This window comes from Desmodus rotundus, chromosome 3 (genome assembly GCF_022682495.2).
Source record: "Desmodus rotundus isolate HL8 chromosome 3, HLdesRot8A.1, whole genome shotgun sequence".
NCBI classification, from domain to species: domain Eukaryota; kingdom Metazoa; phylum Chordata; class Mammalia; order Chiroptera; family Phyllostomidae; genus Desmodus; species Desmodus rotundus.
Genome location: NC_071389.1, coordinates 155,102,645 through 155,126,740, shown reverse-complemented (window position 1 = coordinate 155,126,740; position 24,096 = coordinate 155,102,645). Strand labels below are relative to the sequence as shown.

Sequence of the window (24,096 nt, the reverse complement as noted above, 5' to 3'; positions counted from 1 at the left end):
AGTGGCATATTTGGGCATTTAACTTTAGTCAGAGCAAATGGAACACCCGTGACCTCCCTGCTTTGCTTCCCTTTTATCTCAACTGCCTAGTACAATGATGATCAGAAAATCGCTGGAAGTTAGAATTGTAATGAACTTTAGATGCTCTCTAGCATCCAATATTCAATGGTTGTTTAAAAAATCAACAGAAATACAAATGGTCTTTAAAAATATAACAAGGATACAATTTTACTCATGAGCAATGCACATTAAAATGATAAGGTGCCATTTTAATCAATCCAAAATGTTTGGGAACCTACCCCATTGGTGAGGCTGTGGGGAAACCAGGCACTCACACACGAGGCTAGTGGGAGTGTAACGCACTGCCACTCCAATAGAAGGAATTTGGCTTTCCCGATTGCAAGTGCAGATACCCTGTGACCCCACAGAACCACACTTAGGAATTTATCTTTTAAGTATTAATGCATTCATGAAAAGACTCATGTTCAATGTATTTAGTGCAGCATTGCAGTAACAAAAAAAAATAGAAATAAACTAAATATCATGAGGAGATTGGTTAAAGTGTGAAGCTTCCTTCTGGTGAAATAGCATGCAGCTGTAAAAAGGGGAGATTCTCTATGTATTGTTATGACAAGCTCCTCAAGATCCATTTAAGTGAAAAAAAAAAAAATCAAGGCAATGATTTCCTACCAATGAAGGAAAATGCATCTCTTTGTATAAAGAAACTCTGGAAGGATACACAAAAAAGCTGCTTCTCTATCATCAGGGGAAGGTGGTCAGAATTGCAGAGAAGACATAGGAATGAGACTACTGTATCTTTTTTGTATTTGTTTTCAGAATCCTATACCTTGTGGCTTGCTGAAAAGTAAGGTAGAAATTTTCATGTAATTGTCAATCACAGCTTTTTCATTTATAAGGTTGTTTGTACTTTTGCCTGCATTGCTTCATTTCACCTTCACCTCAGTCTCTTAGATCTTAAGTGAAAAAGCTGATGTTTAGAATATGTACAATTTAGAAATTGATTTTTAACTGCAATTCCAGCGCTCTCTTCACTACAGTTATAGATGTTGGATGGGGCCTCACCATCTGCTCTAACTCTACAAGGCATCTTTGTTATGTAGGTAAAGGTCAAAAGTTTAGAAGTTATTTCTACACTGAATGTTTTAATGATTTAGTGGTTTTTTGCAGGGGAGGATGCCCTGAAACACACGGGAGGGGGGTGTTTTCAAACATGCAAACATTTCCATTTGTCAATAATCTCAAAACAATAGAGCTCTACCTTTCTTTCTCCTCCTCCAGGGAACTCTAACACGGCCAGGCTGTCTGGTTGGGCTGGTGGTCACTCCAGCCAAAACCTAAGTGCCTAGCGAAGACAGGAAGACAGGTTGTTTGGGAAATCAATACGGGGGCGCCATGTCAGGAAAGGACTTGGAAGAGAGAAAGGGAAGACTGAGGTGGCAGGGTGGGTGTGGGGTGGGGGAAGAGGGTCAGCAAGAGGCCTCGAATGAGCCTGGGAGAGGCACTGGGAAGAGGAAGTCAGGCTTTCCACAGTCCACTGGAGCTGCCTGAGAGCACAGGCTCCTCCATGAACTCTCATAGCTGTGTCCCCTCCCCCTTTTATCAGTTCCTTCCCTCCTCCCCCTTTTAATTAGGGGAAACACCAGACTTGTCAAATTTTACTCCAGGTGACTAGGGGGGAGTGAGAGGGAACTGTAAGAAAATAGGAAAACCTGAGAAGCACAGAGGCAGGTGACAAAACAGTCTGGCTGGTGCTGGGAAAGCCAAGCTGCAGAGGCCAAGCAACAGCTAAGCAGTAAGCTTGAAGCTCTGCAAGGCGACTCCCATGGAGGAAGAGCAAAGCCTCTGGGCTGTGCTCAAGGCCTGCAAAGGCCCCTCTTCCTGTCCCAGTGAAGCTCCAGGGCTAGAAGGCCATGTCAGTGGGTCAGAGGCTGGTGGTTTCCCCATGCCAGCTGTCCATGTTTTCTCCCACACTATTTCTTACTCTGTATTCTCGATAACCTGCCAGATGCCTAACCTCTTCACCCTCAAAAGTGAATGTGTCTGGTGGACCCAGTTCCTGCTGAACCCCATCTGTGTGCACCTCCTCTGGCTCCCCTCAAATCACTGATTATTGTAAATTTGCTTAGGGGATCAATTTGCAGTCACTACCACCACCTCAGGCTCCAGACTCAGCAGTTTAAGTGTCTAAGGGTTTATGTTTCAGGAGGGGCAGTGAGGGGGCTCACACATGGCTGCACGACTTCCCCCAGAGCTGTCTCGTGTCCCCACTCTGTTGCAGCCTTTTTACCAGGATTGAAGAGCTGAGAATGGGGGAGAGAGAAAAGAACCAAGAGAGGAAATCAGTGACACAGCCAATACATTCTTTATTCAACGGACAGGGACCATAAAGAGTGTATTACAGATCCCTAAGGATACAGACAAAAGGTACCTGAAGGGTAACCTGTGGGAAGTTCAAGTCCATCAGAGGGAACTAAGTTAGACAATTGCTAGAAACCTGGCAGGCACAGAACAGTTGGGCTGGATGGCAAGTGGGCATATTATACCCCACCTCCCCAAAGCTTCCTGGAAGAGAGCACCTTGGCACACAGGGTCAGGAGGCATGGCAGGAAATTAGTGGCAGGGGAGGGCTAGGCTGAGGAACATGCTGAGTATAGGAACCGTGTCACAATCTCCCAGGCTTGGAACAGCCAGTGCCTGGCACATGGTTAGCCCTCAAAAAATGGCTGGTGGAACAGGGACTAGTTCTCAGGAGCCACAAGAGGCAGGAAAGCACCGAGTACATCAAAATAGTGATAAATAACCACTTTGGAAGCTACATCAAGGGAAGAGGGGCCTGTAGGGAATGAAGTAAAGGGTCTGAATGTGACAATACCAGTAGCCATGGCCAAGTCCAGAGAGGAGAGAGAGAGGGGAGAGGAGAGAGAGAGAGAGAGAGAGAGAGAGAGAGAGAGAGAGAGAGAGAGAGAGAGAGAGAGAGAGATACAGAATAGTGAGGTGGCAGCTGAGCTGCATTAGCCAAGAATTTGAGAAAGGAAAGTGGGAAGTATAAGGAATGGACCCTGTTTAGTAGGCTTAAGGCTGACCAAAAAGAAACCAGACAGAGAAGAACTAGGATAGGAGGAGGATTGGGAAGAACAAACACCTTCAGGAAGGTGTGGCATTTCCCAGACAAACAAAACAAAATACCAGACCAAACCAATCAAATTAAAAAAGAGAAGTAAGAGCTAAGAGTGGAGGAAAAGCTCCTCTTATTGGGAAAATGGAGGTGGTGACAGGGAGGGACATAGGGAGAGAGCCTGAGGTCTGGGGCTGAAGAAAGCAGTAGCCAAGCTTTTCTGCCTTAGGAGAGAGGGGCTGACCACCTCTCCCAAAGACTTAGGATCACTGTAACCTTTTGGTGTTGAGAATCTCCACAGGGGTGGCGGGTTCACAACTTTCATTTCAGCCTGTCCTCCTGGGTGTGTCTAAGAGAGGAGCTGGAGGAGGTAACAATTCCTTCCCACAGCCGGAAATGGACTCTTCAAAGTAGTAGAATGCATTTTTGACATAGGTGCCATGGCTTAATTGGTTACAACCTCTACCTAGTAAAAAGTCTGAGTTCCAGTCTCGCTGAGTCACATCTCATTAAATAAGCCTTGTGTCCTAGGGGTTCCCTAATACTCCTGCTGCCAAACCATGGTTAGCAAATCCTTGCACAGCACCTTATTGCTCTCCAATGCACTGTGAGCTTAGAAAACTTGGGCTTGTAACTGTTGGCTTTACTCCCTATCTCTGAGCTAAAAGCCCACGCTGCCTGCCTCCAGAGCAACTATTAGGCCTGGAAAAGGACCACATAACTAGCAAAGGAGGGCCATTCCCTTGGATGTCAGTTTTTTAGTTCTACACTGGATCTCCCTTCTTTGATGTGTCCACTCCTTTTTGTCCTTTCAGATTTCTGGACCCACAAATCCTCAGTCCCCATTTTAGAAGCTCCAGCTCTAATCAATCACAGCAGCTTGGTAGTTGCCCCAATGATTTCTGAAATTGGTGACTGAGCCAGTCCTTTCACTAATTGAAGTGAGGGAAAACCTTGGGACTCAAGAGGAACAGAACCACAAAGCAACTAGCCTAGAGGGATTGCAGAAAATAAATCTGATAACAGGTATAAAGATCCCCCCTCTCCTCACTTGGAAAGGGTGAGGCACCACTGATTGAAATGGAATTTGAATCTCCAGGCCAGTGGTTCTCAGACATTAGCATACCTGAGAGACCCAGGAAGGCAGGTCAAAGGACTGATTGCAGGGCTTCACCCTCAGAGTTTCTGACTCAATTTGTCTGGGGTAGAGCCCAAGAATTTGCATTTCTAAAACAGGTTCTCAGGTGATGTTGATTCTGCTGGTCCAAAGACTACACATTTTGAGAGCCTGGGCCTAGTATAGTACTCTATGGAAAAGAAATTTTGCCAGCTCAGGATCTCAAAGGGGTCTAAGGAAATAGATTTCACTTTTCTGTTATTGCCCAGCCCCACTCCTCCCCATGCAAATAGCGATAGAAAGAACCCATCTTACGGCACCTGTGGTTCCGAGTCAGGGCTCACCTTGCCCTTGACAGAAATAGGAAATAGTAACTTGATTGCAGGAGTGCTGGAAAGGGAAGGATTTTGTTGCAAATTATCACCCCTTCAGCTCCCTAAAGGCATAACATCATTTCAACAGGGGAAAAGCTTTTTCTTCCACTTTGACTATCAGAACTAACACTTAAAATGTAGATAGATCTGGGTAAAGCTAACACTTTGGGTCACATTCTCCTCTGTAAGGGATTCTTTACAGAGGTACTTTGATGGGAGGAAAAGGGGAAGATACTTGGGCCCTGAATAGAGCAGAGGGGAGAAAGGCGACAGGTTCCTTATATGGGATTTCTCTATTTTCTGTTTTGCCCAGAGAGAACACAGAGACATTTTTCTATTTAAAGCAGGTAGGATGGACATGTGGCAGAGGGAATTGGGAGAAAGATGAGAGTTGGAGGCTGATTCCCTGCGGGAAAATCATTCAAATCTATTCACCCCAGATGGCTGTTGCTTATTTTATTTTTTATCCAAGGGAAGTGGTGTTGGACCGAGGTAGAGAAGACAGTGGTACACCAGAAATGACCGAAAGGGATGCCCCTTCTGTAGAAGGCCCTTATGCCTTCGGTTGTGTGCTGTGACTGCACCTACCCTTTAGGGGCTTCACTTTCTGTCCTTACAATGACTAAAACAGATCACAGGCTGGAGGTCAACACCTGATTACTAAGGTGTGATCTGATAGTGTGGAGAGTCACCTCCTACAAAACTTTAAAACAAAGTTTGTGAGGAGCTGGATTTGTTAGCAGAACTTTAAAATATATATAAACTAGATCGAGAAGCAATACCCTCTGGTCATTGAAGACCGGACCCTATCTTCTTTATACCATACTGCCTCAGGTATCCTATTCATTAAACTACTTGGCGACCCCTGCCTTGTAATTCGTGACACAAATACCTAATGACCATACTGGGTCAGGGTAACTCCCTTTCTTTGATCCCAGCCTGCTGAATGTGTATGAAAAACTGAGTGACTTGCTAGTATTTTTTTTTTCAAAAATGAATTCCTGATTTTTATCAGATTCTCAAAAGGGACTGTGATCCAAAACAAGTTCTGAACCATTGCTTATTTCAGCTGATTTGCATGAATGAATGAGGCATAGTGGGAGGGTAAAAGAAATGGCATAGTCCAGTTTTACCACTGGAATGCCATACTTTTCTATTCCTTGGGGCATCTCCTAACCCTAAAACACTCCTGTCTCTGAGGACCTGGGACAAGGGTGCCTTGCAAAGGGCTGGCCATTTTGCTCTATTCATAGGAACATAAGCAAGAGAAGTGCATTCCAGACAGAGAAGGAAGGCTGCTTTGGATGCAGAAGGATGGCAGGGACTGGGGTGATCAAGTCATAGCCGTTCTAAGAAGCCCATTCAGCAAAGTGATCCTATTTTTAGTTCCATTTGGGTCCAGGACTCAGAGGAGCTATGATTCACCCCATTTTTCCTAAGCAAATTCCTATTAAACTAGGTTGTTTCAGTTCACTTCCTTCTTACCTCTCTGGCTAATTCCACCAACCTTAGTTGAAAAATTAGTGTGTTCAGGAAAAACCAGAATCTAAGCGTAAAAGAGAAAATAATCTACTTTCATCCTCTTTGCTCCTCTCCCTCCCTAACCCCAAACTGCTCTTACATACAAGATAATTTTTAATTTATAAGATCAGTACTAACACATCATCAATAAAGAGGAACAACAACCAACTCACCAACTAACAGATGCTAGAATACTTACGCAAGACCTGGAGTTAAGACTCTTAGTGTGTACACTTTCCCAGAATTGTGAGGAAAACCAAATGGAAAGCTCATTACCTGCATCAGCTGAAAAGCTAAACCACAGCCATTTCCCCCAAAGTTCTGTTTCTGGGAGCATGAGCTCCTCAAGAATAACTCTGCCACCTTGATGAGGCAATCAAGGTCAAACAAGAGTAATGACAACAACCTGTAAGCACTGTGATTTCTGCCCTAGTTTCCCAGCACTTAAAACAAGACCAAAAACAAACAAAAACCACTCAGCGCAGAGCTCTATACGCATCTTGCTTGAAATCAACAAGAACAGCTCACCTCACTGAGGACGTTTCTTGCTCTCTCTACCCAGGAAAAAAGAATCTGTGGGCCAAAGATTCAGACCTAAACATGTATATTCAGTTGTCTTGATCTCAGTGACATCCAAGAAGGCTTTGTACCTCAACTCCCACAACATAACCCATCACTTAACCCTTTCCACTAGGGCTCCCTTCCTTAAGCGCTCTGCTTACTTCCTATCTTGAAACAAAATAAAAACCCCATACAATCCCCACTACCCTCATCACCAGAACAGAACAGAGCCCCTAGAAAATTTAGCCTTTACAGTTTGCACTTTGCATGCTCTCTTCAAAAACCCTGTACACAGATACACACAAACACGTAAAGACACAATCCAGAGAAGTGGGGACTGTCCGAGGGGATGAAGTGTTTTTCTTCTGCGTGAGCCTGGATTACTTGGGGGTATGTAAGGTCCATCTCTTAGCATGGTAGTACGATCTCTCAGCGGGATACATGTGTGCAGGATAAAGGGAGTAGAAATAAGGGGTGAGAAGTTAACGTTTCTATTTTTTGGCAAGTGAGGTGAGAGGTGTGGATGTATACTCGGATGACTGAGGTGAACGTGATGGACCCCCACAGGAATGAGATCTGCCCCTCAGCTTTCATTTGGATCAAATATGGGGGCTCTTTCCTTTTTCCTCATTACTCTAACCCAGTGTTCACTAGAGTGTTTCATGGAGTCACCAGTTCTGTGGGATTTAAGATAGAAAGAAAAATGAGGTCAAATACAGTTAGGAAACACTGCATTAAGAGGCTTGACAATTTGCCCCAATGCATAAATTTTCAGAGCCTTTAATTTGCCAACATGGTCTTTCTCTCTCTCTCTCTCCATATATATACATATATATAAAGAGAATACAACAGTAACGATATACAATGGCAATACTCAAAATATTTAACAACTGGTATGGCATAGGCTCCAACCAATCAGAATGGACCTCAGCCATAAACCACTGGTACCACTACCCTTGAGAATGGCTCAGGCTGAGTTTCAGTCCATGTCATAAGCACGGTTTCCCAAAAGTTTTGCCCAAAGCACTACTTTATGTGGTATCTCACAGAACTGTTGAGAAATGCCCTCACCAATGCTGGAACCTCATCTTTAGGGGTAAGGCCAAGGCTCATGATCCTGGTCACTGGGGATAGGAGAGGGGCAGCTCTGGCAGAGACTCCTGGTAGCACCAGCTGATAGATGTGAGCGCAGCTACAGCAGGAACAGATTTCAAAAGACAGATGTCCCTCTGTCCCAGCTGCTCCGGGGACTTTGTCCCTGGTGGGTCAGCAGGTGCCTGTCCAGGTGATGTTTCCGGCCAAAGCTCTTCTCACAGCGAGGGCACTGGAAGGGCTTCTCCCCGGTGTGGGTCAGCCAGTGTCTCACCAGGTGGTGCCGTCGGCCAAAGCTCTTCCCACACTCAGTGCACACGTGGCACTTTGGCACCGGTGGGGCACGCTGCCGTTTCCTAGCCCCAGGGCTCTCTCCAACCTCTTGGCCTTTGCAGGATTTGCCTTCTGCGTGCACTCTCTGGTGGCTGGCCAGGTGGGAGTTGCATCGGAAATTCTTGCCACACTCAGAGCACCTGCTGGGCTTGTCATGTAGGTGGGTTTTCTGGTGCCGGATCAGGTGATGTCTTCGTCCAAAGCTCTTCTCACACTTGAGGCAGCTGTAGGGCCTCTCCCCGGTGTGAGTTTGCTGGTGCCGGGCAAGGTGGGAGCCCCACACAAACTGTTTCCCACATTGGGGACATGTGTGCGGTCTTAAGAGGGAGTCCATCTCTGTGCTACACAGAAGACTTGAGAAGCTATCTTCCTGAAGAAAAGGTGGGCCTAGGAGCATTCCTCTGGAGTTTCTGGGCATGGAATCCCAGCTCTCATCCTGCTCCGGGTTCCAGAGAACAGTATCTTCAGACACACTAGATAACATTCTGGGAGGTTCTGCTTCTAGTTCAGGGGTATCCCCCTCCTGCTCACTTCCATCTCCTGTGGAGAAGGGGAAATACCGACCCCAAGAGGGAAGTCACCAGAGAGTACCTCAGGACCCAAGTCATAGGTGAGGTTGAATGATGCTGTTAGGGCCTAAACCTCACCCAATGAGGGCTGAGAGAACAGATTTTAATGTTGCGTAAGACAGTGCAAGAGGTGTAGACGTTAAAAGCCTAGGCTTACGAGACAGACTACCTAATTTTAAATCTCACCTGTCCTACTTAATTTCTGTTAGTCTTCATTTCTTCTTCTGTAAAGTGGAAATAATTACAAGATAGATTTGTTATACGATAGCATAGTACCTGCACTTGGTAAACACTTAGTAAATGGTCTATGCTATTGTGATTATTTATTACTATTATTTACTTACTACTTTATTTTACTATTAATTACCATCTTCCTGCCTAAGCATTAATGGAGAAAGTTAAGAAATGTGCTGCCACCGTTTCTGTCACCTGTCAGCATATAGAGACACTGTGGAAGGCGTTTCTGCAATAGGTGGGAAGTTGAACGACAACAACATCAACAGTAACAACAACAGCAGCTAATGTTTCTTGCTTGCTTATCATCTATCTGCTGCTATCCTACCATGATGAGATATTTAAATCTCGCAATAATTTACAGATGGGGAACCCAAACAGAGGTTAATTACTACTTTTCCATGGTCCCAAAGGTATGGTCCTGAATTAAAAACCACAAAGTTTGGCTCCAGAGCCTCCCCTCTATACCATTCTGCTACACTGTCTTGCTTTTTGAAGAAAAAGACCTCTAAACCTTTCAACTCTGTGACTCTCTGAGGCAGAGGAGGGACTAGAGGGACATATAATGATGACATTCCAACAGGGGTGAAGGCCGTGGCTGCAAGTCCACTCTGGGATCTTACCTGTATATGTGACTCGAAGGATGTCCCTCTCCTCTAAGTCCTGTGGGTCAGGGACCCATTGTTCTTCCCCTCCTTCTAGTTGAGAAAGCATGTCCAGCTTTGGAATTGGAAATCCTGTCCATGGGAAAGGGAAATAGGGATGTCAATTAGTACAACAGTAATTTTGTATTTCTGAAAAAAACAGTTTCCTATATTATTCCTTAAAACTCAGGATAAAAGAAGGCCAGATACAGGCCCCTCCCTCCTTATCTCCTCCCATTTCTTAAGTCCCTTTTTTTTTCTAGAAAATCACTCCCTCTTCTCCAAGGTGTACGTTCTCTTTCCTCTGTATTTCAAATACTCCCAGCTCAACTGACCTTTTGGGTCATAACTTCATTTAATTAGCTCCAGTGCAGCTGGTCCCCCGCCCTGCCCCCGGCTCCGGCACGCCCATCTTTCCCTAGAGAGTTTCTGAGTTTCCAAGGACTCAGTTCCACCTCTCATATGTCCTTCTCTCTGCTTTGTAAGAAACCGCCAATTCCCAAAGAAGAGCCTAAAATTCTTTTCTTCATAATTTAGCATTATTTTGCGGTTGTCTTTAAAAAATGATACCTCATTTCCATTCTCTTTGGATTAGCACTACTGCTCTTTCTCTGGTGAAAGGACAGATGCCCTGACAAGGAAAGAACACTGGAGAGGCACTACCCAACAGCCCTGGGCCACATGGCTCCACCCTCCCAGAGTACAATCTTTTAGTGGCTGGTGAAGGTGATTCTTACTTAGAGAGACCACTATCCCACAGTTTTCCTGCATGACATATTCTCCATAAAAGTCTGTCTGAGAAGGGTCCAGGCTCCGCCACTCCTCCTGAGAGAAGCACAGGGACACATCCTTGATGGTTACCAAACCCTGAAACAAAATATACCATCATCTCTCAGCAGCTATTCCTTAAGGAAAATGTGATCCAAATATAAAAGGCTAGGGAAGTAGAAGAGAGAGGATCTAGAAAAAGAATTGCCCAGACGTTCCTGGGTAGGGCACACAGTTTTGGTGAAGGGAAAATGAGGAGAGGGGTAAAGGTAATGGTCAGTGAGTGAGTGAGGATAGTGCCTCTAGAGAAGTTTCTCAAGTGGGACCAAGAAGGCAGACACCGGAAACTCACTGCTCCCTTTGTTCAATGGCAGGTGTCTGCTCAGGGTCTTCTCACCGGCTTTATTATTTCCACTGAAGAAATGCTGTACTACCCCCTCCTTCCCCCACTTCACCATTCCTTTTCTATCAGCACAAAAGATACAGATAAAACATTCTCCCCCACCCCTTATCTTCTGCAGCAGCACAGTGTGGTGTTTACAGTCCAGATCCTGGAGCCAAAGGACTCCTAGCTCTGCTATTTACTAGCATTATGGCCTTATACAAGTACCTTAATCTCTTCCTGTCCTTTTCCATACATGTCCCACCATCTAACCAATCCTGTCTACTTCATGCTCTTCCCAGCTTCCTTCAAGTTCTCTTTTCCTAATCTTTAGAGATTTATTTTCTAAAGGATATTAATGAATTGTTCTTAAAATCCCCCTGTGGATAGCATAGCCATCTATTAAAAAGAAACAAAAACCTAACTTCTAGGAATTCCCCTCTTCTTGTTACGCCTCCATTCATTTTTTAAGGGTATTATGAGGCCCTTGGAAAGGGGCAGGATCTGTTCAGTGATAAGATGAACGCACCATTAGTGACCATGTGAAATAATAAATCAGTGGGACGATGCTAAGGCTACAGAAAGGCAGCGGTGATGAGACCCTGGGAGAGGCGAAAGAAAGCACACAGCCCACCTGTGATCCGGCTGCAAGAAGTGCAGCTGCCATCTCCCAATCTCCGGTGCTCCCCTCCTGGGGAATGGCAGGAGCCCAGGGAGCCGACTGAGCTGGTGAGGGGAGGAAGGAACCATTAGAGGTGTACCATCCATCCTTTCCCAGTAAGAGCCTGGACCCCATTTTAGCAGGGCTTAAGGGTCGCAGTTTTTCCTATTATCTATGCCCGTTGGTAAAACTCAAATGCAGAAATATAGTAGAAGAGACCTTCACTCAAAATGTTCTTTAAGGGTACTGAGCAGTTTTTAGTAGAGCTTTTCTGTCGTCCATTTCTACTAGACCAGCTGTGGTTTGAATTTATATTATGTGAATGTAATTTTCTTCATGTAAAGAGCATCTTATTGGGTGTGTTCTCCACCAGTAATCAGTTCAGACTTCCTTAGTCTCTCATATTCAATACCACTAAGATGCATTAGTAGCATGCGGAGGGAGTGATTATGCAAGAAGTGGGAGGAGCCCCGTTACATGGCTTGCAGAATCCAGGAGGTCCTTATACTCCTATGACCAGGGTCAAGGAAAAACAGACTAGTTCTGGTACTGATTATGCTGTTCAGTCCATAGCAATTTGGGGGTTTTAGATTCTACTTTCTGAATGGAGATTAGGAGGCTACTCTCTGCACCGCGCTTCCCACACACACACCCTCCAGGCTCTCACCCTTTTCCTGAAGGGACTGTGGCTCTTCCTCAAGGTCACAGCACAGGTGTTCCAGTGGCCCTGGTGCTGTTCTCCATGGCCCCTCTTCTTGGCTTCCCCTTTCCACGTGGGGCTCTGTTCCATCCAGCTGGACATTCATTGACTCCCATCCTGTCCCCAGGGCTGCTGTCTGTTCCGAAAGCATGTTTGCTGCGAACCCAAATTGTGACCTGGAACAAATTCATATTAGCTATTCCCATGAAAATGGAAAGCATTGATACTCCTAATGAAGTCAAGGAGAAGAGCCGAAGGATAAAAGATGAAACTGGAAAAGAGGAGCTTGATGGAAGATGAACTTAAAAAGCTTGATGTATTCCAATCAACCGAGCCTGAGCCAAGCTTCTTGGAGGAACTAAGAAATGAACAGGTGCTACAAAGCAAAGTCATTAATGGTTATTTTGGTAACCTCGTGGTAGAAATAGAATATCTCTGAAGGCTCGAAGAACTTTATATTTTTTTAAAAAAAGGAAGAATCTTGGAGATTCGAAAGCGATCCACTCATTCCAATCACTGAAAATACAGTAAAGTAGGCAATCTGGAAAAATGCGGGAAGGAGTGCACAGACTACACCCAACGAAAACGGATATAATCACACAGATTTTCTGCCACAACTTCTATCCGCACTGATTAATTCGGGATGGAGTGACTACTATGGGTAGAAGTGCCAGCCCATATGGTTGGGTGTGGCAAGAACACTTCTGTTTCTTCCTGGGAAGAAAAGGATGGTAAATCTGGCCATTGGTGAAAAGTTATGGACAGTTTTGTCTTGTCTAAGGAAGAAGGCTGATGAATGACACTACCAATGAATAAAAAGAAAAATGTTTTCTATCTTTGTACAGATCTCTTGATTGCAAGAGGTTTAGGTTAGATGAAAAAAATTCTTAACAATGATCTGGCAGTGCACAGGACTGGGTTCATGAGCTCTTCATTTCTCTGGACTTCTTAAAAGCAGTACAGGTCCCACTTGTGTTGTGATAGGAGCCTTGCTGCCTTACAGCAGATAGACAGTCTATGAGATGGCACAGAGTCCCCTTCTGCTTGGCAGAACCTTCGTAACTATTCTGGCTCACTCACATTCACCCAACAGCAGCTGCAAAAACCCAGAAGCCCAGGATGGGTAATAAGAGATATAAAGTTGTTCATTTCTCTTGGACCAAGAGGTAGGTAGATGGGAACCCTAATCCCAACGCACAGGAAGAGAACAAATTCCTCTTTCATCTCAGAAGTCCAAAGATGCCCCAGGGCCCCATGAGAGCATCCTGGACTGATTCCCAGTTTAGGAGGTTTCCTTTTCAGAGACTTCTCATGAGAAAGTAAAATTCCTGATAGAGCAAGAAAGGGAAACTTCCATTTTGGGTCTACCCTCTGAATTCCAGCCTCATATTCGCTTCACTTTTAAAATAAAAGGCATCAATTCTCCCTCTTCACCAGAAGTCTCCCTTGTTCTCTAACTTCCTTCCCAAATCCTCCTCCAGACTCTACCTGCAGCTAAACATCTGGACACCTGTCTCAAACCATTTCTCCACCTTCCCAGCAGCAGAGTCCCTTGAAGGGAGGCCTGTCTCCGCACAGCCCACTGGGTCACCTGTCAGCCTCTCCAGACAAGTGACACAAAGCCTGTGGAAGTGCTGGCAAAAAAATCTCAGCACAGGACGGAGGGGATGGATACCTGTCCTCAGACTGCATCTCCTAAGATGTTTGCTCTCGCAGAGCCAGCACCTGGGCAGGTAAGGTGTCAGCCCTAACCTGGTTTCTCTCCTGGTGGCAGGGTGATCCCAGGCCTACTGGAGTCGGGTTCTAGGGTTTTCGTATCCTCCCCTTCCTCCCATATCTGGAGGGTGGGGAATAAGCACCTGCAGAAGTTAGTTTTTGCAGCCAGTGCTGCAGGACAGAGAAAGGGCCACGGCATTGAAAGGAGTAGCCCAAGGGCGCAGGGGCAGCGGCGCTCGGTCAGAGAAGCCTGGCCCCTGCCCCGGGTGGGGCGTGGGCCGGATGGGCGCCCGCTGCGGAGTCAGGTTGCTTCTTCCCTCCTTGTCACAGTGCCCTGGAGAGGGTCGGATTTCAGAGTATTCGAGCCAGGCAGAGCTGGAGCAGGGGAAGTGAGGTCAGAAAACAGGTTTCCCGTGAACTGGGGCAAGAGCAAGTGAAGAGAAAGGGGCCATGGGGTAACCTGTGCGCGAGTGACAGCGGCAGGAACCCACGGGGCTGGGAGCGACGACGGGGACGAGGCAGAGAGGTCGACGGGGGGGGGGGGGGGCAAAAATGTCAGTGGGGCCGACCCCAGGGAAAGGCTTCGACCCGGAGGCCGCGTCAGTTTTCCTCCGCACCCTCACGGGAGACCGGGCCCCCCACCCGCCGCCCCAGGAAGCGGGGCGTCCCTCCCGCCAGCCTGGACTCCCTCCGGCCGTCCCCACTCACCCCGGTCGGCTTGGCCTACGGCCCGGTGCCTCCCTCCTGGGGCGCCGCCTGCCTGCCCCTCCCCTCCGCCCTTCGCCTCGGCGGAGCCGGCTGCGCGGAGCCAGCTACGGGCGGAGACGGCGGCCCGGCGGGCGGGGCGGGGCGGGCACAGGAAATCCCCGCCCGCTTCCGGGCTCGGCGGCCGCGGCGGCGCGGGCAGTGGGAGGGGGGCCCGGGCCTGGGCGCCCGCTGCCGGCCGCCCGGGGACGCCACCCCAGGGTCGCCTCAGGCCCAAGCGCCACGGGCCGGCCTGCCGTGGCCTCTGGCTCGCGCCCGCTCGCTGGCTGGCCATTTTCCGCCCCGGCCACTCGGTCTCCCACGGGGTTCTCCGCACACGGGTTCATCAACTACCTCGACATTTCATAACCTCTCGTTATAAGGCAGACAATCGCTGTGAGAGCGATTTCGCGAGACACGAGTCTGGAGTTGCTCACGGAGCTTACCTTACAGGTTTCAAGATAACAAGGATAGAGGGCTTGAGAGAGCACTGAGGAGAGGAGTCACCAACTCCGAATGCGGGTGGTCGGGGGGACTTCACGGAGACCACTGGCCTTGCAGCTGCATTGTCCAGTTTGCAGGAGCCACTGGCCACATGTGGCTGCTGAGCTCTGGATGTGTGGACTTCACTAACAAAACGTAAAATAGCTAGTAAGCAGTATTTTGGATGTCTTGGGTTAAAACTTACTAAAATTAATTTTATGTATTTCTTTTAACTTTTTAATATGGCTAATAAAATGTTTAAATTGCATATATGTGGCTTGCATTGCACTTCTATTGGACAGAGCTACCTAGAAACATTGAGATGAATTTGATTGGAAAAGATGAGAATAAGCACATTACCATTAGAATTTGTTTATAATCTACAAATTGCATTCATTATTTCATCACAACAATTCTATAAAATCTTATAGACTTAAAAATACATATGATTCACTTAAGGTCATAGGTGACAATCATTCCTTTAATGTGTATTTATTTTTTCCTGTGTGCCAAGCACGGCAACTAAATGCTGGAGGTCAAAGTTCCCAAATGAAGTGTCTGTGGATTTAAGGACTCAGTCTGTGGAAACAGACGTCAAGAAATATTTGCAATCAAATGTAATGGGTGCTAAAATGGAGGAATACTTTGCACTAGGAGCAAAAAAGTGAACACATACAGGAGAGAAGTCAGAGAAGAAGACTTCACAGAAGCCTGAGGCAGAAGAAGGGGGAGGGCTCCATTATGAGAAGGAGGAGGATGTGCTAGGCGTGCAGTTGGGGAAGTGTATAGACGGTGTTCTACAGCAGACCATAGGATATGCGGTAGGGGGGAGGCAGAACCAGGATTTGTACCTCGGGTCCTAGAACTAAGTCCAAGTCTTCTTTTTATTTATGTCACCCTGGTGATAAATACGAGGTGTGTTCATTGGGGTAGGCTAACAACACTAGCATCTCAGTAGATTAACACAAAAAGGCTTATGTTTCATACAAGTCACAGTGTGTAGTGGGTTGGTTGGGACCACTGGGTGGGGTGTCTGCTTCTTGCAATCATGGAAGGAACAGTCTGCTTCTGTCTTGTGGCTCCACCATCCCCTGTTGCCTTGGAATCATCCAATCTATAGGTCTCAGATAAGGAAGGAGAGCTGTGGTTGACTTCAGAGATCTCAGGAGCCAGCCCCAGAAATGGTATACATCAGGTTCACCCTATTCCCTTAGCCAGAATTCAGGTGTGTGGTCACATGGCTCTTCCTAACTGCAGGAGTGGCTGGGAAGTAAAGTATGTGTGCCTAGTAGAAAAGGAAATGGGGTCTGAGCACTGCCTCTGCCACACAATATTAAATCAAACATACTGAAGCACCTAAACCTGACTTTCCCTGAGAGGGATATTTGGGGAGAGCTGGCAGACAGATAGGTAGATAGATATGACAAGCAGCATAGACCATCCTCTCCTCTTCTTTGGGAAATAAACCAGTGTGAGATTTTATCCAAAACAAATAAAACTGAGGCAAGATAAACTTTGGCCTAATGACACCATAGTATGTCACAATATTTAATAAACATCTCTTTTATGCCAGAACCCTGTCTTAAACATCACTGGGGAAAAAATGTTCACTACTTTTATATTATGCTTTTGATGTGCCATCTCTGGCACATTAAATGTGCCATTTAGTTGTCAATCAACAAACTGTGAGGTGTAGATATTATCTCAGCATGGGTTCAGGGGCATTAAGTGAACCAAAAGGCAAAACTGGGAATTAAGCCCTGGCCTTAGACATATAACCTGGTGTGCCAGTCACCAGAGTGGTACCTTGTCTTTCACAGTAATATACGGACAAGTCCAAACTGTGTAATATTACAAGGCAGACTAATTAAATATACAATGAGTAGTAGGCAGATGATTCCATTTTTTTTAAAGACTTTCTTGTGGAATTGTGTCAAGATCAGCTTTGAAGACAAAATGTAGGAAGAGCATCTTGGATAGAATCAGAAGGTAGAAATGGGCATGCTGTGGGATGAAGAATAGAGTTGTGAGGGTGTCTAGAGAAAAAAAGAAATGGGGACATTGATAGGAAGATTAGAATAGTGGGTCAAGGATTTTTATCTGCCATATCAAGCCATAGGGAGTCACTATATTTGGCGCTATAAGTGATACACCAAATGGGTCTAATTATGTCATTCTTTGATGCAGATCTCGTCCCGCAAGATCTGCTGTTGAGGTTTCAGTATTCAAACACACATACACACGGACTATAGAAATCCTGTGGGGGAAAAGGGGCTACTTGTGGCCACTCTCCAAGTTAGAGAGAGACCCCTTCACCCCTGCCTGGACAGGCTTTATTGTTTTTCTAGGCCTCCTACGTCAAAGACGGTCCTCATTTATTATTCATAGGTTTGTTTGGGGTGGTTATCTTTGCAGACACAGGAGAGGAAGTCACTGAGTACATCAAAGGGGGATATTTGCAATGTAAATGGTTGAAAGGGCTATGTCCCATACCTGGAGGGTTTAGCCTAGATTCTGGGAAGATAAAGATACTCAGTAAACATTTGCTTCCTCAATTCAGGGTGAGGGAGTTTTTTAGCAAGAGCAAGTCTCATAGCAGTCTAAGTACAATGCAGGCCTGATTTCCCACTGGAGAAGTTATCCATGGACGTGGGTCCTGCCCGCCTACTTCGCTCCCCACTGGTTTTCCAAGTGGGGGCTGAGCCACATTTCCCACGCTTGGAACGGTTCCCCACAATTCTTGGTCCAGAGCTGCCCTGCTGATAGAGTTCAAAACAACAGAATGGGATGAACTGGGCCCAGTTTCTAGCACGTGGAATACAGAGTTCCTTGTGATACAGCAGTGTTTTACCTGGAGCTCAGGGAGAACTCCCTGGGATTTAAGGTTCCAAATTCTCTACAGGACTTCAAAAAAGAGAGAGAAAGAGAGAGAGAAAGAAAGGAAGGAAGGAAGAAAGGAAGGAAGAGGAGGGAGGGAAGAGGGGAGGGAGAAGGAAGGAAAAAAAACAACCCTTAAGAGATTCAGTCTCTTGCCTGTCAGCTTTCATATATTTATAATCTTATATATTTATGTATTTACAATATTTTAGAAGATTATATATTATATAATATATAATATATTAACTATGTTTATATATTATATATTATATAAATATATAAATTAGGACTTTCGGACAAGATGGAGGTGTAGGTAGACACACTGTGCCTCTCGCACAACCAAAAGAAGGACAACAACAATTTAAAAACAAAAAACAACCAGAACTGACAGAAAATTGAACTGTATGGAAGTCCGACAACCAAGGAGATAAAGAAGAAACATCCCTCCTGACTCGTAGGAGGGGCAGAGACAGGCAGCCAGGCAGAGAGGACTCCCGGCAAGGCAGCGGCTGGCAGACCCAGCGAGGTGGTGGACTGTGGAGCAGGGTGGGTGGCAAGGCAGCAGCTGGTGGACTGGGTGACAGACCACACAACCCAGAATTCCAGCGCAGGGAAATAAAGCCTCAAAGCCTCTGACTGAAAACACCTATGGGGGTGGAGGCGGCAGCGGGAGAAAACTCCCAGCCTCACAGGAGAGTTCATCGGAGAGACACACAGGGGCCTAGAGCGTACACAAGCCCACCCACTTGGGAAGCAGCACCAGAAGGGCCCAATTTGATTGTGGGTAGCGAAGGGAGTGACTGAAAGTCACTCCGGCAGAGAGTGGAGCAGGCGCCATTGCTCCCTCTCAGACCCTCCCCCATGTACAGCGTCACAGCGCAGCGACCAGCTTTACCCCACCCCGGGGAACACTTAAGGCTCTGCCCCTTTATGTAACAGGTGCGCCAAGAAAAAAAAAAATGGCCCAAATGAAAGAACAGATCAAAGCTCCAGAAATAATTCAACTAAGCAGCGAACAGATAGCCAACCTATCAGATGCACAGTTCAAAACACTGGTAATCAGGAAACTCACAGAATTGGTTGGATTTGGTCACAAATTAGATGAAAAAAATGAAGGCTATGCTAAGACAAACAAAGGAAAATGTATAGGGAACCAATAGTGATGGGAAGGAAACTGTAACTCAAATCAATGGTGTGGACCAGAAGGAAGAAAGAAACATCCAACCAGAAAAGAATGAAGAAACAAGAATTCAGAAAACTGAGGAGAGGCTTAGGAACCTCCAGGACATCTTTAAATGTTCCAACATCCGAATTATAGGGGTGCCAGAGGAGAAGAGGAAGAGCAAAAAATTGAAAACTTATTTGAACAAATAATGAAGGAGAACTTCCCTAATCTAGCAAAGGAAATAGACTTCTAGGAAGTCCAGGAAGCTCAGAGAGTCCCGAAGAAGCTGGACCCAAGGAGGAACACACCAAGGCACATCATAATTACATTACCTAAGATTAAACAGAAGCTGAGAATCTTAGAAGCAGCAAGAGAAAAGGACACAGTTACCTACAAAGGAGTTCCCATAAGACTGTCAGCTGATTTCTCAAAAGAGACCTTACAGGCAACAAGGGGCTGGCAAGAAATATTCCAAGTCATGAAAGGCAAGGACCTACATCCAAAATTGCTCTATCCAACAAAGCTTTCATTTAGAATGGAAGGGCAGATAAAGTACTTCTCAGATAAGGTCAAGTTAAAGGAGTCCATCATCACCAAGTCCTTATTATATGAAATGTTAAAGCGATTTATCTAAGAAAAAGAAGATAAAAAATATGAACGGTAAAAATAACAGCAAACTCACAGTTAATAACAACCACACCTAAAACAAGAACAAAAGCAAACTAAGCAAACAACTAGAACAGGAACAGAACCACAGAAATGGAGATCACATGGAGGGTTATCAACAGGGGAGTGGGAGGGGGAAAAAGGGGGAAATGTACAGAGAATATGTAGCATAAATGGTAGGTAGAAAATAGACAGGGGGAGGTTAAGAATAGTATAGGAAATGTAGAAGCCAAAGAACTTATATGTATGACCCATGGGCATGAACTGTACGGGGGGGAATGTGGGACGGAGAGGGTGAGCAGGATGGAGTGGAGTGAAGGGGGGGAAATGGGACAACTGTAATAGCATAATCAATAAAATATATTTTAAAAAATAAAATTTAAAAATAAATATATAAGTTATATTTATATAAATTATATATTATATATGTATGTGTTTATAAATCATGTGAATATATTACACATTAATTATAAATATATATTATATATAAATATGTATGAAATCAATCATTTATATAATAGAAAAAAACTTTCCTGAAACAATACACACCTGAAGTACATGCAGTATATGCTGACGTTTTCTATTTTATTACTTTATTTAAAAAGTATTCTATTTACTACACACTAATGGGTTGCAATTTAATGTTTGGAAAGCATTGGTATATCAGTTGTAGGAGAAACTGTATTCCTTAGTCTCAGGGAGGTAGACAGATTGGTTGGAATGGAGTGAGCTGAAGGACTGCAAGGGAAGTGTGCTTGGTCCTCAAGGGGTAGCCAGGTTTCAGTTAGATAAAGGGGTAAAAGAAATACCTATCAAAGGAGGTTGAATGATGTAGGATTGTCTTAGTCTGTTCGGGCTGCTGTAATGAAATGCCATAGACTGGGTTCGTATGAACAATGAACATTTAATTCTCACAGTTCTAAGAAGTCTAAGATCAAGGTGCTGACAGATTCAGTGTCTGATGAGAACTCGCTTTCTTCTCACTGTGTCCTCACATGGTGGAAGGGGTGAGGGAGCTCTCTGGAGTCTCTTTTAGTAAGGGCACGAATCCCTTTCCTGAAGGTTTTGCCTTCCAGATTTGATTACCTCCTGAAGGCCCCACTTCCAAATACCATCACTTTGAGGGTTAGGTTTCAACACATGAATTTGACAGGGGAGGTGGGATGCAGGAACACAAACATTCAGTCTATAGCAAGGGGATTGTGTTAATGACAGACCCTGAGTTCCAGAGGTCTCAGTGGAAGGAGTTAGAAGTTGTTTTGCGGGTTAGGGTTTGATTCTAATTAGGCAATGTAGAGGACTATAATAGGGTAAAAATCTCTATGATGAAGGATGATCTGGAGACCAAGGATTCTTGTGGTGAGTGTTGTAAGCAGAGATATAGGTCATGCTGGAATTAGTACTCTCAGGGGGAGGTGGATAATCAGTTCTAATTATAGCCTCCTTCTTGGGACTGGTCTCTTAGTCAGCTTGTCAGTGGTGAGGTCAGGTGTAAAGGTCGGTTGGGCTTGAGTAGATGAGGTGTGTGTGGTAGAATGATGATATCACTAGAAGTGTGCTGAGCTCCATGGATCTTCTTTCAGTCCTGTGTGGACTGAGTTAAGGCTAGAGGGGCTATCTTTCCAAAAGTGCTGGAGCTCTGAGGGTCCCTGAAATCATGCTTGGCAATGCGTGGTGGTGGTGTCAAGGCTCAGGAAGTCCTGTGGCTTACGCTTAAATCCTACTGTCCTTGATATTGAGAGGGAGGGAAGGAGAAGCCTTACAAGATGTTTCTTGTAATAGTTTCTCATGCACTCTTTAAGCAGGAAAATTTTAATTAAAAGACAGCTTAATTAAATAGTGGGCACAAAGGTATGCTAGAAATAGCACTAAAGTAAGAACTAAAAGAGTTGGTTTTTTAGTTCTGTCTGTGCCTCTGGGTGATGGATCAGAGCTTTAACCTCACCCATCAAATTGGTATTAATGTCATTCTTTTTTTCCTGAAAAGCAGTTGTGAGGGCTAAATTAAGTAAAAATGTAGACATACGGTGTAAAACTTGTGAGGCACTACTCAGAGGCAAGCTGTTGGCAGCGGGCATTGCTTGGCACGAATAATTTGGATCAGTACAAATAGTGGACCGAGTGCAGGCAGCTGCCTGTGACAGCTGGTGTTGTAATCAGGGTAAGACCAGATGTTTTATAAGATTTAAAGATTTTTTTGATGGTGGAACACCACTCAAAGACAGACAGATGAAAGGCAGAACTCTGTGTTACTTACAGCTCCAAGCCAGAGAAAGCTGTGAAGCAGGGACAAGCAGGGAGTTGCACCCAAAGACAGGGTGACAGGGAGTTGCACCCAAGGACAGCTGGGACTGCAGGAGGCACTTAGGTATGGCCAACAGAATGAAGTCAGCTAGGTTTCACAGGCTTCCTGGCGGTTGGGGATTTGAAGTAATTCTGCACGTCTAAGAAAGAAGAGGTTGTCCCTGAGTGTAGGTATCCGGGACCTCTGACAGTGGGCATGTGCATATTGTAACCCAGGAGTGTTAGAGCCTGATAGAGAAAGTAGCTGGGCTGTGGGGTTGACATATTGCCAGTGAAGGGGAATTGAGAGTTTTAGTCACTGGGTCAAAACAGCACTTGTGAAATACTGTGTTACACTAGGACAGCCTTGAAGTGGTGTAATCTCAAACTGTCAATTTTCTTATAAAAGGTGCAATATTTATTTAAAATAAATTTCATAGACAAATGGAAGAACTTTCTTTTTTACTGTTTTTAATATGTTTTATTGATCATGCTATTACAGTTATCCCTATTTCCCCCTTTTGCTCCCCTCTACCCAGGATCCCTCATTCCCTCCAGTAACCTCGCCTTAGTTCATGTCCATGGATCATGCATATAAACTCTTTTAAAAAATATATTCTATTGATTATGCTATTACAGCTGTCCTGATTTTTCCCCCTTTGCCCCCCTCCACCCAGCTCTCCACTCATTCAGGCAATCCTCCCACTGCTGTTGATGTCCATGGGTTATACGTGTAAGTTCTTTGGCTACTCCATTTCCTATACCATACTTTACATCCCCATGGCTGTTCTGTAACTACCTATTTGTACTTCTTAATCCCCTCACCTCTTCACCTATTTCCCCACACACCCCTCCCATCTGGCAGCCATCAAAACACTCTCCATCTCCATGATTCTGTCTCTGTTCTTCTTGTTTGCTTAGTTTGTTTTTTAGATTCAGTTGTTGATAGATATGTATTTTTTGCCACTTTATTGTTTATAGTTTTGACCTTCTTTCTCTTAAATAAGTCCCTTTAACATTTCATATAATAGTGGTTTGGTGATGATGAACTCCTTTAGTTTTTTCTTGTCTGGGCAGCTCTTTATCTGCCCCTCAATTTTAAATGAGAGCTTTACTGGGTAGAGCAATCTTGGCTGTAGGTCCCTGCTTTTCTCTGAATACTTCTTGCCAATCTCTTCTGGCCTGCAAAGTTTCTTTTGAGAAATTAGCTGACAGTCTTATGGGAACTCTTTTGTAAGTAACTACCTGCTTTTCTCTCACTGCTTTTAAGATTCTTTAAGGAAGAACAAGAAATTGAAAACTTATTTGAAAAAATAATGAAGGAAAACTTCCCCAATCTGGTGAAGGAAATATAAAAATAAAGAATACATGAAGAAAAACCACAAACTGAGAGAAAGTATTTACAAAACAGATTTGAGAATGATTGATACCAGGATATATAAAAACTCATACTACTTATTTTTTGGTCTTACTTTTTAATTTCTTAAATTTAATCTTTAATTTTTTCCATTACTATTTAGTCCCTTTATGCCCCCCTTCTCCCAGCAATCACCATACTTTTGTCCATCCATGAGTCCTTTTTCCTTTTTGCTCCCTACCTTCCCCCTCTTAGCTGTCAGCCTGTTCTCCATCTATGAGTCTGTCTCTAATTTGCTTGTTAGTTCAGTTTGTTCATTAGGTTCCACATATGAGTGAAATCATATGGTATTTGTCTTTCTCTGACTGGCTTATTTCACTGAGCATAATGTTCTCCAGGTCCATCCATACTGTCACAAAGGGTAAAACTTTCTTCTTTTTTACAGCTGAGTAGTATTCCATTGTGTAAATGTGCCATAGTTGTTTTATCCAACTCATCTACTGATGGACACTTAGGCTGCTTCCATATCTTGGCAATTGTAAATAATGCTGCAATGAACATAGGGGTGCTTACTTTCTTCTGAATTAGTGTTTTGGGTTCCTTCATATATATTCCCAGAAGTGGGATCACCATGTCAAAAAGCAGATTCATTTTTAATTTTTTGTTATCTCCATACTGCTTTCCATGGTGACTGCATGGATCTGCATTCCCAA

The 24,096-nt window shown here is 44.8% G+C and overlaps 1 protein-coding gene across 1 annotated transcript; it reads right to left on the bottom strand.

Moving 5' to 3' along the window:
* Positions 1 to 1,194: 1,194 nt before the first annotated feature.
* ZNF641 (zinc finger protein 641) lies at positions 1,195 to 14,645 on the bottom strand. The gene is made up of 6 exons (XM_053921561.2): positions 14,517 to 14,645; positions 12,060 to 12,268; positions 11,366 to 11,457; positions 10,319 to 10,448; positions 9,561 to 9,674; positions 1,195 to 8,674 (listed from the first exon to the last, which is right to left on the bottom strand). The coding sequence occupies exons 2-6, from the start codon at positions 12,241 to 12,243 to the stop codon at positions 7,920 to 7,922; spliced, it is 1,275 nt and encodes a 424-aa protein (XP_053777536.1). The 5' UTR covers positions 12,244 to 12,268; positions 14,517 to 14,645; the 3' UTR covers positions 1,195 to 7,919.
* Positions 14,646 to 24,096: the final 9,451 nt, after the last annotated feature.